General features: G+C 42.1%; 1 protein-coding gene across 6 annotated transcripts in view; it reads left to right on the forward strand.

The window, feature by feature from the left end:
* LOC100350867 (transport and Golgi organization protein 1 homolog) overlaps positions 1-15,460 on the forward strand; it is a 71,409-nt gene that overhangs the window by 10,840 nt on the left and 45,109 nt on the right. For 2 of the 6 annotated variants that reach the window (XM_070064536.2, XM_089321468.1), the window contains exons 1-2: positions 1,041-1,173; positions 9,684-9,870. In XM_070064536.2, coding sequence (XP_069920637.1) covers positions 1,076-1,173; positions 9,684-9,870 — 285 coding nt within the window. In that variant the 5' untranslated portion in view covers positions 1,041-1,075. Of the gene's footprint in view, positions 1-1,040; positions 1,174-8,128; positions 8,398-9,683; positions 9,871-15,460 lie in introns of those variants that run through there. The other 4 variants (XM_070064539.2, XM_089321469.1, XM_089321470.1 and 1 more) reach the window with 4 other exon arrangements.

A 15,460-nucleotide genomic window follows, 5' to 3' on the forward strand; every position in this document is an offset into this window, starting at 1 on the left:
AAAATGTGGTTCACATATTGCTTTGTGGGGGATGACCTAGCTCCAGTGGTGCTCCTAAGCTGGCTGGCACCTAGCACTTAGCACTTAGTGAGAGCTCTGCATTCCAGGACGTTATGCAGGTGGCTTGAAATCAACAACATGCCAGTGTTAACCTGTACATGAGCAAATGCTACAAGTTAGCATTTTTCCTCTTAAACATTCACAAACACCTCACCAGTTAGACAAGTGTTTAAAAAAATTCATTATAACTTAAATATAGAAACGATTTGTGTGAAACTTATGACAGGAATAAGCATATAGTAGAAAAGGCTTGAAGCAAAGGCAGGCACAAGTGGTGCATTGCTTTAAATAGTTATTAAGAAAAGAAAATGAATATCATATCAAAGAAAATGAATATCACCTTAGTACTTTAGTCACTTTGTTAGAAAATGTTTTTAAAATACAGGGTTAGGACTAGGGTCAATAGGCTTAATAAGTGTGAGCATTGTGTCACAGTGGGTTAAGTCGAGGCTTAAGATACCTGCACTCATATCTGAGTGCAGGTTGGAGCCCTGACCACTCTGCTGCTGATCCACCTCTCTACTGCCCTGCCTGGAAAGCAACAGATGATAGTTTAAATATGTTCCTCTCTACCAGCCACATGGGGATTCAGGTGGGAGTTCTGGGCTCCTGGCTTCAGCCTGGCCAGCCTTGGATGTTCTATCCATATTGAGGGAGTGAACCAGCAATGGAAGATTCACTCTTTCCCTTTCAAATAAGTAAGTGTTAAAAAATATTAATACTTTGTACACAGTTGGTTATATTACGGATAAGATCTACAATCGGTAGTGCATCTTGTATTAGTTTTCAGAGTCTACAGCAACAAATCTCTCTCAGTGCCCAGGTGTGACAATCTTTTCTCTCCCATTTAAGGAAAAGACACACAACAGTCCACTTTTGTGGGCCCTCCCATGTCCTTAGGAAACAAAGGAGGAAGCTGCCCTGGGAGGGGCTGCCCACCGCTTTGTAGAAATGCGAGGGGGGGGGGGAATCCCAGAAAGGAAACAGGGTAAGGTTAAGGCTTGTCGGGGCTGGAATGTGCCTGCGCGCCACCCATGGCGTGCAGCACGGTGCCAGCGGGCAGCTGAGAAGGAGGGTGAGGGGCCACACACCAGTGAGCCCCAGGGTCTCTGGGTGAGTCCTATTGCGTGTCTGTTTGTGGAGACCATATCCTGGCTGCTGGTGGACACGGGCTGGCGGCTGACAGTGAGGCCAGGAGTTGCCTCAGAGCCAATGGGTTCCCGGAAGCTCCCTCATGCACAGAAACTTCTCCCGCAGGAGCCCCTCAGCCAGGCACAGCTGGACCGGAAACGGTTCCCTCAGGGCCCCGCAGCTGGAGGGCGATGGCGGCGGCCCATGGAAAAGCGGGGCTCATCCCTCCTCAAGGGTGACGCCTGCCCGGGGCCCGCACCCCGCGCGCCAACCGCCTGTGCCCCGCGGTAGGAACGCTGGAGCACGCGGCGTCCCAACGTGCAGAAGGTCCCAGGCCGCAGTGCCACGGGACCCCTGGGGCCTGGGCGGTGGCCCAGGCAGAAAGGTCAAGGACATGGAAGCAGGACCCCGGGCCGGGAAGCTGCTGCACCGCGCGTCCCCAGAGTGAGGGCCTCGGTAGACGGCGCCCGCCTTCGCTCCCGGGCGTTCCAGGTGGCGCCTGCGCCCTCTCCTCGCGGGGCGCCCGCTGTTGGTGCTGGGAAGCGGGGCGCCTGGTACTCCCGGGCTCCTGCTCCCACTCGGGGCGCCCCAAAGACGCGGAGCCACAGCAGGGGCAGCCCGGGCGGCTGGCCCAGGGCGACCCGCAGGGCGGGCGGCGGCAATGCTGGGCACAGGAGGCCGCCCGCAAGTCGCTGGGTGCTGACGCGGAGGCCAGAGAACTACAGGACAGGAGCTCAAAAGATCAAACATAAGGTAATGATAAAGAGAAAAGAGGCCCGTACTTGCAGGATCAATATCCTGAAATATCAGTGTAGCCCATAAATATATAAAATTATTGCATGCCCGCCAGAAGTTTTTAAAAACCCCTGTGGAATGCAAAAAAAAAAAAAAAAAAAAAGCTATTATTAAAAAGTAAAAAAAAAAAATCCAGGGGCTGAAAGAAATAGGGTTATGTCAGAATATCTTTTCTTTGAAGGATAAAGGTACTTTGAGACTTTTAGCTTGCTGTTTTAAAACTAGTCGCTGAAATTGGCATTTTGTTGTTGTTGTCAAGCAAGATGCTAGGTGCTAGCATTGATGATGCAGAAAGAAGTGGGTGTAGTTGCCTATTGGCCAAGTCAGAACAGTGGCCTATTCTAGGCTTGTGTTTTCTGTAAGGCTGGAAGTCTTACACGATGCATGAAACCATAAAGTCACAAAATTCCTTAGAAGTATGTCCGACCCTGTTTCCAATCCAAATCACTGGATAAAATGAATTCCATAGTTCTACTGAGCCTTTGTGAAGTTTTGTTTTATTAAAATACTACTATTGGGTTTCTAGGATGGTTAATCATTTGTATTATTTCTCCCATCTTTATTAATATAAATGTGGCTTAAAGTGGGATGGGTCATTTTTAATACAGAAAACTTCAAATGTTAATGACCATTAACAAGAAGAAAGCTTCATGTTGGCCACATCCTTACTAGCATTTGTTATTTTCTGTCTTTCTGATTAGAGCCTTTATAATGTACATTTACTGACTGGAATGTGAACCATCCCAGTTTTCATGGGATAAATCCCAGTTGATTATGATGCATGATCTTTTTGATGTTTTGTTGGATTTGATTTGTAGGCATTTTGTTGAAAACTCTTGCATCTATGCTCATCGGGCATATTGTTATCTATTGTATTTGTTGAGTACTTTTCTGCTTGGGGAATCAAGGTAATGCTGAATTTGTAGGCTGAGTTTGGAGAGTTTCATCTGATGCAGTTTTGAGAGATGGTTTTATTAGGTAGGAAGTCAGTTATGAGCTTATGTGTATGTGACATAAAGGCCTAAAGAGAAGACATCTATGTCCAGAATATGCTGCATCTCAAGGTCATCCTGATGGTGTTTCAGGGGCAGCCCGGTATTCACATCCTGCCCTGCCCTGCCCCCTTCCACCTGATAACCTGCCAGGTGGGGGGGTCCCCACCCCTTCTGCCTGACAAATCTTCTACAATCTCCCAGGTGCAGCCCAGTATCTGCATCTCAAACACCCTGCTCCAGTTCCTCCTGTCTGATAACATTTGCATCCATAAAGTCCTTTGTTTCAGAACTTCAAGAGAGAAGTTTTTCTATTTACATCCAAAAAGGCCTTTGTTCCAAGAGGAGCAGAGGTGGGGGAAGCAAGACCCATCTCCTTAAAAACCCCCAGCCTCAATTGGACTGCATGCTCAGCCCTCTGCCTCTCTGCTGAGTCGCCCCCCCTGATTTGGCCAGGTGTAATCTCTGCACTCTCTCTCAGGTCCTGTCTGGAGAGGTGCCCATCCATTCTTGGGGATGTCCCTACCCTAATAAACTTTGCTACTTTTACTTTCCACTTCTCTGTCTCACGCCTGAATTCTTTCTTGCGCGAAGACAAGAACCCTGCAATTTCTCCGGTAACAGTTTGAGAAGAATTGGTGTTAATTTTCCCTAAAAATTTGGTAGATTTCAGCAATGAAGAAACCCATGTGGTCTTTGCTTTCCTTAGATTAGAGACTTTTAATTACTGACTTGATTTAATTACTCATTTGTCTGTTTGTGCTTTCTATGTTTTCATGGTTAAATATTGGTAGGTTATTTGTATCCAGAGATATGTGCATTTCTTCTATGTTTTCCAATTTGTTGGTATATAGTTCTTCATAGTGATCTCGAATGACCCTTGTATTTCTGTTCTATCAGTTGTCCAATCTACTTTTTCACATCTGGTGTTACTTATTAGTACAGTCTTTTTTCCTTTGTTTACCACAGCTAAAGTTTGTCAGTTTTACTTATGTGGAAGAACCAACTTTTGGGGCTGGCGCCGTGGCTCACTTGGTTAATCTTCCGCCTGCAACACTGGCACCCCATATGGGCACTGAGTTCTAGTCCTGGTTGCTCCTCTTCCTGTCCAGCTCTCTGCTGTGGCCCAGGAGGGCAGTGGAGGATGGCCCAAGTGCTTGGGCCCCTGCACCTGCATAGGAGACCAGAATGAAGCACCTGGCTCCTGGCTTCAGATAGGTACAGTGCCGGCTGTAGTGTCGATTTGGAAAGTGAACCAATGGAAGGAAGGCCTTTCTCTGTCTCTCTCTCTCTCACTGTCTATAAATCTACCTGTCAAAAAAAAAAAAAAAAAAACTCTTATTTTATCGATCTTTTGTACTGCATTTTAAGTTTCTACTTCATTTATTCTGCTCTTTTTTTTATTTCTTTCCTTTTCATTTTTGTTACTGTTTTTCTAGATGTTTGAGATGCATAGTTAGTATGTTTAATTGGTATTCTATTTTTTTACGTATATACTTGTTAAAAATGTCCCTTCTTGTATTGCTTTTGCTGTATCCCAGAAGTTTTGGTATGTTGTGTTTCTATTTTTATTTGTTTCAAGGAATTTAAATTGTTCCTTTTGGTTTCTTCAGTGACCCTGCTGTTCATTGAGAAGCATATTGTCAGTTTCCACATATTTGTGAAATTACTAGAGTTTCTTTTGTTGTTGATTCCTAGTTTTATTCCATTATGGTAAGAAATGATACATGATATTATTTTGCCTTTTTTTTTTTAATCTGATGAGGCTGGCTTTTTGCCATAATATATGTCTGTACTACAGAATGTTCCATATGCTGATGAAAAGATTGTGCATTTTGTACCTGTTTGATGCAATGTTCTCTAAGTATCTGATGTGTTCATTGGTCCTATATCATTATATAGCTAAACTCTAATATGTTTTTGTTGATACGTTTGTCTGGAATGTAGAATTCTGCTACCATTGTTGTACTGGAGCTTGTTTGTCTCTTTTGATCTATTAATGTTTGGGCAATCTAGCTTTAAGTATATGTTCATCTAAAACCATTGTATTTTCTTGTTGAGTTGACCTATTGATCATTATATGGTCACCACTTGTGTCTGGTTTTACATTAAAGTCCAATTTCTCTGGGATACTTATAGCCACCCCTGTTCAAAAAGCTTTTGGTTTCTACCTGCATGGAGTCTATTTTTTCATCCTTTTACTTTCAGTCTCCGTGTGTCTTTTCTGAAGAAGCAAATTTTTGTTGGCAGCATATTGTTGAGCCTTTTTCTTTGATCTATCCAACCAGTCTGGTTCTCTTAATTGGGGAATTTAGATCATTTACATTTAAAGTTTTTGATAATAAGTAATGACTTAGTCCTATAATTTAAAAGTTGCTTCTGCTTATTTTTATTATCCTTTGTTTTTTTTTTTTTTTTTTTTCGTGGGCATTGTCCTTCTAAATGGTAGGTTTATTTATTATGAAGGAGTCCCTTAAGCATCTTTTGGAAGCTTGGCATGGTGGTGATGAATTCCTTAAATTTTTCCTGTCTGTGCATGCTTTTGTTTCTCCTTCACTTATGAAAGATAGTTTCACTTGACAAACTATCCTTGGTTGGCAGTACTTTCCTTTCAGAACTTGGAATAATTTCAGTGATCCACTCTTCCATTTATATGTCATGTATTTTTCTGTATTTGTGACGGGAATTTTCATTTCAATAGAAGAAGTTGCAGAATTGCTACTGACTGGCTGCCCATGACTGTATATGTGTCTGTCTTGCTCTTCTACTTTTTGGTGATATAATGTTCCCATATGTCAAGGCCTAGAGTGCCTACCTTTTTTTTAAAAAAAAAAAAATTTATTTATTTATTGAAAAGTCAGAGTTACACAGAGGGAGAAGAAGCAGAGATGGAGAGAGGTCTTCCATCTAATGATTCATACCCCAGTTGGCTGCAATGTCTGGAGCTGCGCCAGTCTGAAGGCAGGAGCCAGGAGGTTCTTCCTGGTCTCCCATGTGGGTGCAGGGGCCCAAGGACTTGGGCCATCTACTGCTGCTTTCCCAGGCCATAGCAGAGAGCTGGATTGAAAGTGGAGCAGCCAGGTCTCGAACCGGCACCCATGTGTCATGCCGGTGCTTCATGCCAGGGCATTAACCCACTGCGCCACAGTGCTGGCCCAAACCTTGCTTTTCTCCTATTTCTTGTATTTACCTAAAGACACTTATTATCCCAGGAATAGCAGAAATTGGGCCATGGTGTTTGCTGCTGTCTGCTGCATGAGTGTATTTTGCTTAACAGAAGATGGTCAGAAAATGTTTCAAGTCTGTGATGTTTTAGCAGATCCCTGTTAGAAGTCAATGTTACACTTGCTGCAGACAAAGTTTCTCTTGTTTATGTGAATATGTCTGTTCTACCCATGATGATTCTTGTTGATTACATTTTTTTGACAGGCAGAGTGGACAGTGAGAGAGACAGAGAGAAAGGTCTTCCTTTGCCGTTGGTTCACCCTCCAATGGCCGCTGCAGCCGGCACACCGCGCTGATCCGATGGCAGGAGCTAGGTACTTCTCCTGGTCTCCCATGGGGTGCAGGGCCCAAGCACTTGGGCCATCCTCCACTGCATTCCCTGGCCACAGCAGAGAGCTGGCCTGGAAGAGGGGCAACCGGGACAGAATCCGGCGCCCTGACCAGGACTAGAACCCGGTGTGCCGGCGCCACAAGGCAGAGGATTAGCCTAGTGAGCTGCGGCGCCAGCTGTTGATTACATTCTCATTGTGGTGACAAATCATATGAGGCACTTAGTCTTCCTGTTGCTAACATTGACAAGATATGACAAGATATGACCTTGGATAGGTATTGTGACACAGCAAGCTAAACTGCCACTTGAACTCCTGCAGCCCATATCAGATTCTGGTTCAAATTCCAGGTAATCTGCTTCTTACCTAACTTCTTACTAATGCATCCTGGGAGGCAGCAAATGAAGGTTCAAGTGCTTGGGCCCCTATCACCCATATGGGAGACTCAGATGGGGTTTTGGGTTCACATGGCCCATCTCCAGCTGCTGCTGGAATTTGTGGGGTGAACCAACAGATGGATGATTTTTACACCACCTCTTTCCCTGCTTTTCAGGTAAATACAAATAAACAAACATTAAGAAATAGATATGTAGCTGTCTGAGCAAAAATATTTCTTTATTTTAGAAGTATTGTTCAGGGAAGGATCATGTAGGTGCTTTTCTAAAACTTCAGTTTCTAGGCACATCAATCACACCATCTATTAAAATGAAATTCTGGACCAAAGATTAACCCAGAAGCAGTGCCTCTAATACTTGTCAATCTTACTTTTGGCTTCTTATCTACCTTGTTAACATTCCAGTTTCAAATCCTTTTCAACTTTCTAGGCATTTCCCCCCATATTTGTGGAAACTCATGTGTCAGTTCATCCAATAATTCTAGAGTGATTGTTGGAATTAGGTATTCCCACCAGTACTTTTCACCAATTGCCACAGGAATCTCCCAGTTTGATTGTTTACAAGTGAAATGAATGAATACACATGCTATTATTGTTGCTTTGTAGTGAAGACAAGTAGTAAGAAGAAAAACCACTGTCCCTTAGGAATATGGACAAGTGCTATAAACAATAATCAAATCTTAAAATGTCAGTTTCACTCAAAACATTATTTTTATACTGTTATTTTAAACATTATTTTTTATACTAGTTACCACAAGTCAGGGAAAATATATAATATTTTGAGTTTTTGTGTATTTCAGTAAGCATAATGTTCTCCAGTTGCATCCATTTTGTTGCAAAAGACAGAATTTCATACTGTTTTATGGCCGAGTGGTATTCCATCATATATATATATCAAAATTTTTTTTAATCCAATCTTCAGTCTAGGATTAATTCCATATCATAGCTAGTCTCAGCTGAACTGCTAGAATCATAGGAGTAAATGTAACTCTTTTGTATGATGATTTCATTTCCTTTCGGTAAATTCCCAGAAGTGGAATGACTAGGTTGTATTGTAGATCTATATTCAGATTTCTGAGGAATCTCCATACTGTCTTCCATTATGTTTGTACTAGTTTACATTCCCACCAATATTGGATTAGGGTACCTTTTTCTCCATAACATCACTAGCATTCTTTTTTTTTTTTTTTTTTTTTTTTTAGAGAGAGAGAGAGAAAGGTCTTCCTTCCGTTGGTTCACCCCTGAAATGGCCACTACGGCTGGTGCACTGTGCCGATCCAAAGCCAGGAGCCAGGTACTTCCTCCTAGTCTCCCATGTGGGAGCAGGGCCCAAGGACTTGGGCCATCCTCCACTGCACTCCCAGACCACAGCAGAGAGCTAGACTGGAAGAGGAGCAACCGGGACAGAATCCAGCGCCCCAACCAGGACTAGAACTCTGGGTGCCGGCACTGCAGGTGGAGGATTAGCCAAGTAAGCTGCGGCACCGGCCTTTTTTTTGATTTTTGGATGATAGCTGTGCTAACTGTGGTGAGGTGATAAATGTTCATGTTTGTTGTATTTGTTGTATTTGTTTATTTTTATACATTTGTGGAAACACTTGGTTTTCTCCTCTAAGGGCTTTTGCCTTTGAAATGTACCACTGTGGCTTAATGGAGTGTCTATGCCATCAGTGGATATCCAGAAGCATGTGCTGAGTGTGGCCATGGAGCCCTGGTTAACACTCTGGAGTAAGAGTCTGCGGTGACACCCATGTTGGGCACGGTAGATCTCCTCTGTTGTCAGCAGAGGGTGGGTATGATCACTTTGGCTGCCATGATCACAGCCTCAGCTTCTCTTTACCAAGTGAACCAATTGTTCAATGTGAGCCCACAGTTGGTATGCACCTCACCCACTCAGGTGCATGAAGAACCCTCTGCAATGACCCACCGAAGGCACTCAGGGAACTCGGAGCCTTTGAAGCCAGACACATGATTACACAACCACACCCACACCCTATCTAATAGTCACAGAATTCCCACAGTCACAGCCCACATAGCTCCCACAGTCACAGGGTGTGTGGGGTCTACTCTTAACAGTGTGAGCCTCCCCTGGCTGTGGAGGGAGCTGCTGCATTCCCAGAGCCAGATGCTTGCTGGATAGAAGTTGGTTGTGCTCTGCCTCAGCAAAATGAGTCTGAGTGCCTTGGTAGAGTGATGGGAGGGGAGCACTTTACAAGCCTAAGTGGGTACCCTGCTCCCTGCTAATTGTTCATGCCAGACTCAAAGTCAGTGTGGACCACGGATCTATCCCTCTGTAAACTCCCTGTCATGTGCAGCCTGCAGCAGTCTCTACCTGCTTTGCTGATGTGTCTCCTCTTCCCTGCTGGTCACCAGGCACCTGGATGCAGACAGATGGTGTCCCCTGCAGCCAGCAGCTTTGTGAGTTGCTGGTGATGCCCTGCTCACTGCTGTGTGATTGTACCATCCTTGCTGCTCCATGGTGTCTCTCTGCTTTCTGTAGAATTTCCACTGCACACTTCTCTCCAACTGTCCCCTGCAGAATGCAGTTCCACCCTTTTCTTCTGTTATATTCCCATGGTCAAAGTCAGCACATGTTTTCCCTATTAAGCCATCTCAGATCCAGAAATTACCTTTTTATGGACATATTATTCACCTTTTTAATCACCATAGAAACTTGTTCAGCATACATATTGTTTATTAAATGGTGAAAAACAGACTTCAAATTTTATTAATCTGTTACGCTCATTATTTTTTTAGCTACCAACCATTCATTAACTACCTAGATGCTCAATTTGACGTCTGTCTTCAAGAAGAACTGAAGATTAAACGTTCCTTCTTTCAGTACCACGATTCTCGTGTCCATGTGTGCCTTTACTTCATTTCACCTGCGGGACATTCTCTGAAGTCCCTTGACATAATAACAATGAAGAACATTGACGGTAAGGTGTGTGCAATGAATCATCAGCTTTTAAAGTTTAATATTTATTTTGGAATAAGACGGTATTTTGAAGCATTTGCACACAAATACCTGTTATTTTGTAATATGTGGGTATGTAATTTTTTCCTGTTGAAGTGTTTGTATTCATTCTAGGGCTGCATTAATGAAATATCATAAACTGCATGGTTTAAACAATAAAAAATTATTTTCTCATGGTTCTGGAAGTTGTAAGTCCTAGCTCAGTGTGTCACTAGGTTTTGTATCTTCTGGAACCTGTTTTCTTGGCTGGCAGATGACTCTTCTCTGTTCATCATCATAGGCTTTTTTGTCTTGTATCTCTGTGTATATCCCAGTTTCCTCTTCTAAGGACACCAGTCAGACTAGATTTGTCGCCACTGTAGCAGCATCATGTAAATTTAATAACCTGTTTAAAGACTCTCCGGTTATAGACACATTCTGAGGTACTGGAGGCCTAGGGCTTTAACATTGGAATTTTGTGGTGGCAAAACATCAGTGTTTGGTTGATTTTAATTTTAGCTTCTTTGTAGACAAAGTAAATATTGTTATCAGCTGGGAAAATGAAAATTCAAGTAAAAAATCCACTAAAAGGGAACTTAGGTTATGATCATTTACCAATATTTTAAACATTAGATTCATTGCATGATACTATGATGAATCCTGTTTGTGCTCATCTGAAGCCACTGATAGTGTGAAACATGACACTTTACCGATTGTGGCTGCAGGTTCTATCAAGGATTCAGAATAGAATAACATTGAAGGAGCTATTCCTTGTTGAGTAGAAGCAGCCAGGGGAAGCATGGTTCCTTCTCGCAAAAGTGTGAGACACATGATGACTTCTTTTTGCCGATATGCTTATTCTCATGGCTTTAGAAAACTCTTGAGGAAATGTATGAGACCTATTCATTTGATTAAATTTTCAGATTATGAATTTTTCATGTTTCAGGTTGAATGCATAGAAAATCATTTTATGGAATGTATAGAAAAACTAGACCATTCAACTTAGTCTTATCCCTACAGAAGGAATATAATGTTGTATGTATAAAATATATAGGATTTGCTATCACTATAAGTAGCTTTTGAATATTTGCATTATTACATGCTTCTGTGACCTTGAAAAAATGTCTTGAACTTTCTGGGATTAAAGCTTGGGCATTGAGTTTAAGCTTTCTGATTTCAGCAACTTTCTTTTTTTTTTTTTTTTTTTTTTGACAGGCAGAGTGGACAGTGAGAGAGAGAGACAGAGAGAAAGGTCTTCCTTTGCCTTGGTTCACCCTCCAATGGCCGCCGCGGCTGGAGCGCTGCAGCCAGCGCACCGCGCTGATCGGATGGCAGGAGCCAGGTACTTATGCTGGTCTCCTGTGGGGTGCAGGGCCCAAGTACTTGGGCCATCCTCCACTGCGCTCCCGGGCCACAGCAGAGAGCTGGCCTGGAAGAGGGGCAACCGGGACAGAATCCAGCGCCCCGACCGGGACTAGAACCCGGTGTGCCGGCGCCGCAAGGCAGAGGATTAGCCTAGTGAACCACGGTGCTGGCTCTGATCTCAGCAACTTTCTAAGCTATACAGCTGGGGGACCATGAAGTCTCAGTTGTTTTCTCTGAACTGTTTATACAATTCTCTATAAATCTAGAATGACTTCACATAAAAAGTTTAAGTGCACATATATATAAATATAAGGATTTTGTATTTATTCAAAAGATAGAAAGGGAGAGTGAGCAAGAAAGAGAGTGAGCTTCCAGCTAGTGGTTCGCAGTTCATGAACAAAATGTCTGCAGTGGATGAGGCTGGGCCAAGCTGATGCTAGGAGTCAGAAGCCAGGAGCCGTGGACTGCATTCTGGCCTCTCCTGTGGGTGTCAGGGGCCCAAGTACTTGACTCATCTGCTGCTGTTTTTTCAGGCTCATTAATAAGGAGCTCAGTGGGAAGCAGAGCAGCCAGGACTTGACCCAGCACTCTGATATGGGATGCTGCCATCACAGTTGGAGGCTTAGCCTATTGCACCAAAATGTTGGCCCTCAAAACAAGTAATTATATTTGCAGTATAGAGTCAACATACACATGAATAAAACTGTCACATCATCAGATTCTTTTCTGCACTCATTCCTGATAAAATATTTGTCTTCAACTTTATTCATTAGACAAGAATAAAAGTTCTAAAGCTAGATTCCCTTTATCATAAGAGCCATACCTTTACGTATTGTTCAAGCTTGAAAAAAAAAACTTTGTATGTAATCTTAGATGACATCAAGTTGAAATACATTCTATTTCTAGCTCAGTTAAGAGCTGCCTCAATTTCCCAATTAGTAGTATACTCATAGTTGAGGACGCAGTGTCTGCTAACATCAAGCCACTTTTCAGATAGAGGAAAGCTCTCCTTTTCACAAGGATCATTATATAAAGGGGCTAGCCAATGTGTCTGTTGTCATCTTTTCCAGACTGTTTAGTTATCCTTGCTATAAATGCCTTTCCCTCTCAAAAATGAACATCTAAAGAATTGTTACTGTAGGAAATTTCCATTTATCAGCATTGGGGGATGTATTTACTGAGGTTTCTCATCAATACAATACTAAATGTTTGCTTTAGTCTTGAATCTACCTTAGCATTTGTCTGCCCTTTACAATTGAAGATGTTAGGTTTAGATATCAAAACTTGTCAATATTTTTAGAAAACTTTTATTTAATAAATATAAATTTCAGAAGTACAACTTTTGGATTATAGCAGTTTTTCCCCCCATAACCACCCTCCAACCCACAATCCATCCCATCTCCTACTCCCTCTCCCATCCCATTCTTCATTAAGAGTCATTTTTAATTATCTTTATATACAGAAGATCAATTCAGTATATACTAAGTAAAGATTTTAACAACTGCACCCACATAGACACACAAAGTATAAAGTACTGTTTGAAGACCAGTTTTACTGTTAATTCACATAATACAACACATTAAGGACAGAGATCCTACATGGGGTATAAGTGCACAATGATGCCTGTTGTTGATTTAATAATTGACTAATAATTGACACTTTTTTTTGACAGGCAGTTAGACAGTGAGAGAGAGAGACAGAGAGAAAGGTCTTCTGTTGGTTCACCCCCCAAATGGCCACTACAGCCGGCACACTGTGCCAATCTAAAGCCAGGAGCCAGGTGCTTCCTCCTGGTCTCCTATGCGGGTGCAGAGTCCAAGCACTTGGGCCATCCTCCACTGCCTTCCCAGGCCACAGCAGAGAGCTGGACCGGAAGAGGAGCAACTGGGACAGAATCCAGTGCCCCAACTGGGACTAGAACCCAGGGAGCTGGAGCCACAGGCAGAAGATTAGCCTAGTGAGCCATGGTGCTGGCAATAATTGACACTTTTGTTTATGATTCAGTAATCATCTGAGGCTCTTGTCATGAGCTGCCAAGGTTATGGAAGCCTCTTGAGTTCACAAACTCCAACCTTATTTAGACAAGGCCATAATCAAAGTGAAAGTTCTCTCCTCCCTTCAGAGAAAGGTAGCTCCTTTGATGGTCCGTTCTGACAAAATTTTGAACAGCTGAGTTTTAATTTTGAAGCCTTGCATTTGCCCAGTGTTTTTTTTTAAAGTAATTTGAGAAATCTAAAACAAAAATTATCCAATAAAACTGATGTCTGTTTGTCACATTTTTACATTGTGAAGCTATGATTTTAATATTATAACAGTAGTAAAGTATATTTTAGAATTTTGGATATTTTTATTTTCTACAGGTTTAGCTATATCAGTATAAACTCACAGATGTGAGAATGATCATATAGTAGAACTTGGAAAAAGCTTATTTGTAAAGCTTCAACATAAAATATGTAAATATTCAACTTTACATATGAATATAATTCATTTTTACAAATTTAAGTTAACATATTTGTTAGAAAGGTGCCCTTCACACACACACACACATAAATGCACGCACATACTCATACACATACACACACACACATGCACATTCACACACACGTACTCATACATAAACACACACAGATACACACACATTCACACTCAGTCATTAAACTATGGTAACCAAAAAAAGTCTATTATGTTTATGTGGTCTTTGGGAAACAAGCAAATTCATCTTCAAGAACATTTTCCAAAAAGATTTATTTATTTATTTGAAAGGCAGTTATAGACACATACGCACACACACACAGGTCTTTCATTTGCTGGTTCACTCTCCAAATTGCCAGATCTGGGCCTGTCCAAGGCCAGGAGCCAGGAGCTTCTTCCAGGTCTTCCGTGTGGGTGCAGGGGCCCAAGGACTTGGGCCATCTTCTGCTGCTTTTCCAGGTGCATTAGCAGGGAGGTGGATCTGAAGTGGAACAGCCAGAACAAGCACCAGCACCTATATGGGATGCTGGCCCCAAAGGTGGAGGCTACCTGCTACACCACAGTGCTGGCCTCTCTTCAAGGACATTTATATTTATTTGACAGGAAGAAATAGAACCCTTCTATCCACTGGTTCACTCCCCAGATGGCTGCAATGACCAGGGCTGAGCCAGGCAGAAGCCAGGAGCCTGGGTCTCCTGAATAGGTGGCAGGGGTCCAGGTACTTGGACCGTTCTCTGCTGCTTTCCCAGGCAGACTGTCCGGCAGAGCAGCCTGGACTGGTGCTCCAGTATGGGATGTCTGCATCAGCTTAACCCATTGTACTACAATGTTGGCCCCTGTCTGCAAGGACATTTAGGTCAGGCACAGATAGGTGAAGATGAGACCCTGATTAGGATGTCTTTATGGAGAAGGTGCTGTGCATGACCGAGATGCACAGCAAATGAGACCTTTTCCACAATTGTGTTGAAAGGTTTCCAATTCTGACTTTTGTCACTCAGTCTAATAAGAAATAAAATTGATAATGAAATAGATGATCTGTTTCATAGTATAGCTTACATTTTACTAACTCAAAATGTGTTGGAAGTGAATGAGACTTTTAGGAGGAAACAACATTGAGACTTCTAAAAAATTATAAAAAACAAATATTAAAAGATACTAATGATTTTTGAAAAATATTTGGAAGGAAGATATGATAACCAGAGATCATCTAGTTACACAAATTTATTCTCAGAGGTTGTGAGACTTTTTGAAAACTACAAAACAACAAATCATTAGAGGTGAAATTTGTTTGTCTTTCTTCTTAATAGGTGAACATTATACCATAGATTGCCAAAACAGATACAATTTCTAAGAGTAGGATTATGAGTGAGTTGAGCAGCAATGGCATCCAAATATACTGCTCCCCAACAGATGATGAAACTACAGCTCAGGGGAACTCCTCCTTGAATGTAAGCTTCTATTTAATTGTTTTACATGTGAGAATGAAGATACGATTTATAAGTAGCAATATTAGTCATATGTTTCATTTGTATCTGACAAAAAGAAGAATAACAATGTGTTTTCCCCAAAATTCAGTGCGAGGAGACATTTTCTTGACCTTGAAAAATGTTTTTCAAGAATCAGTACTTTTTTATGGCTTCATTTAGTCTTTTTTTTTTTTTTTTTTTGACAGGCAGAGTAGACAATGAGAGAGACAGAGAGAAAGGTCTTCCTTTGCCTTGGTTCACCCTCCAATGGCCGC

The sequence above is a fragment of the Oryctolagus cuniculus genome, chromosome 19, assembly GCF_051225735.1.
Source record: "Oryctolagus cuniculus isolate XC-2025 breed Fujian yellow rabbit chromosome 19, ASM5122573v1, whole genome shotgun sequence".
In the NCBI taxonomy this organism is placed as follows: domain Eukaryota; kingdom Metazoa; phylum Chordata; class Mammalia; order Lagomorpha; family Leporidae; genus Oryctolagus; species Oryctolagus cuniculus.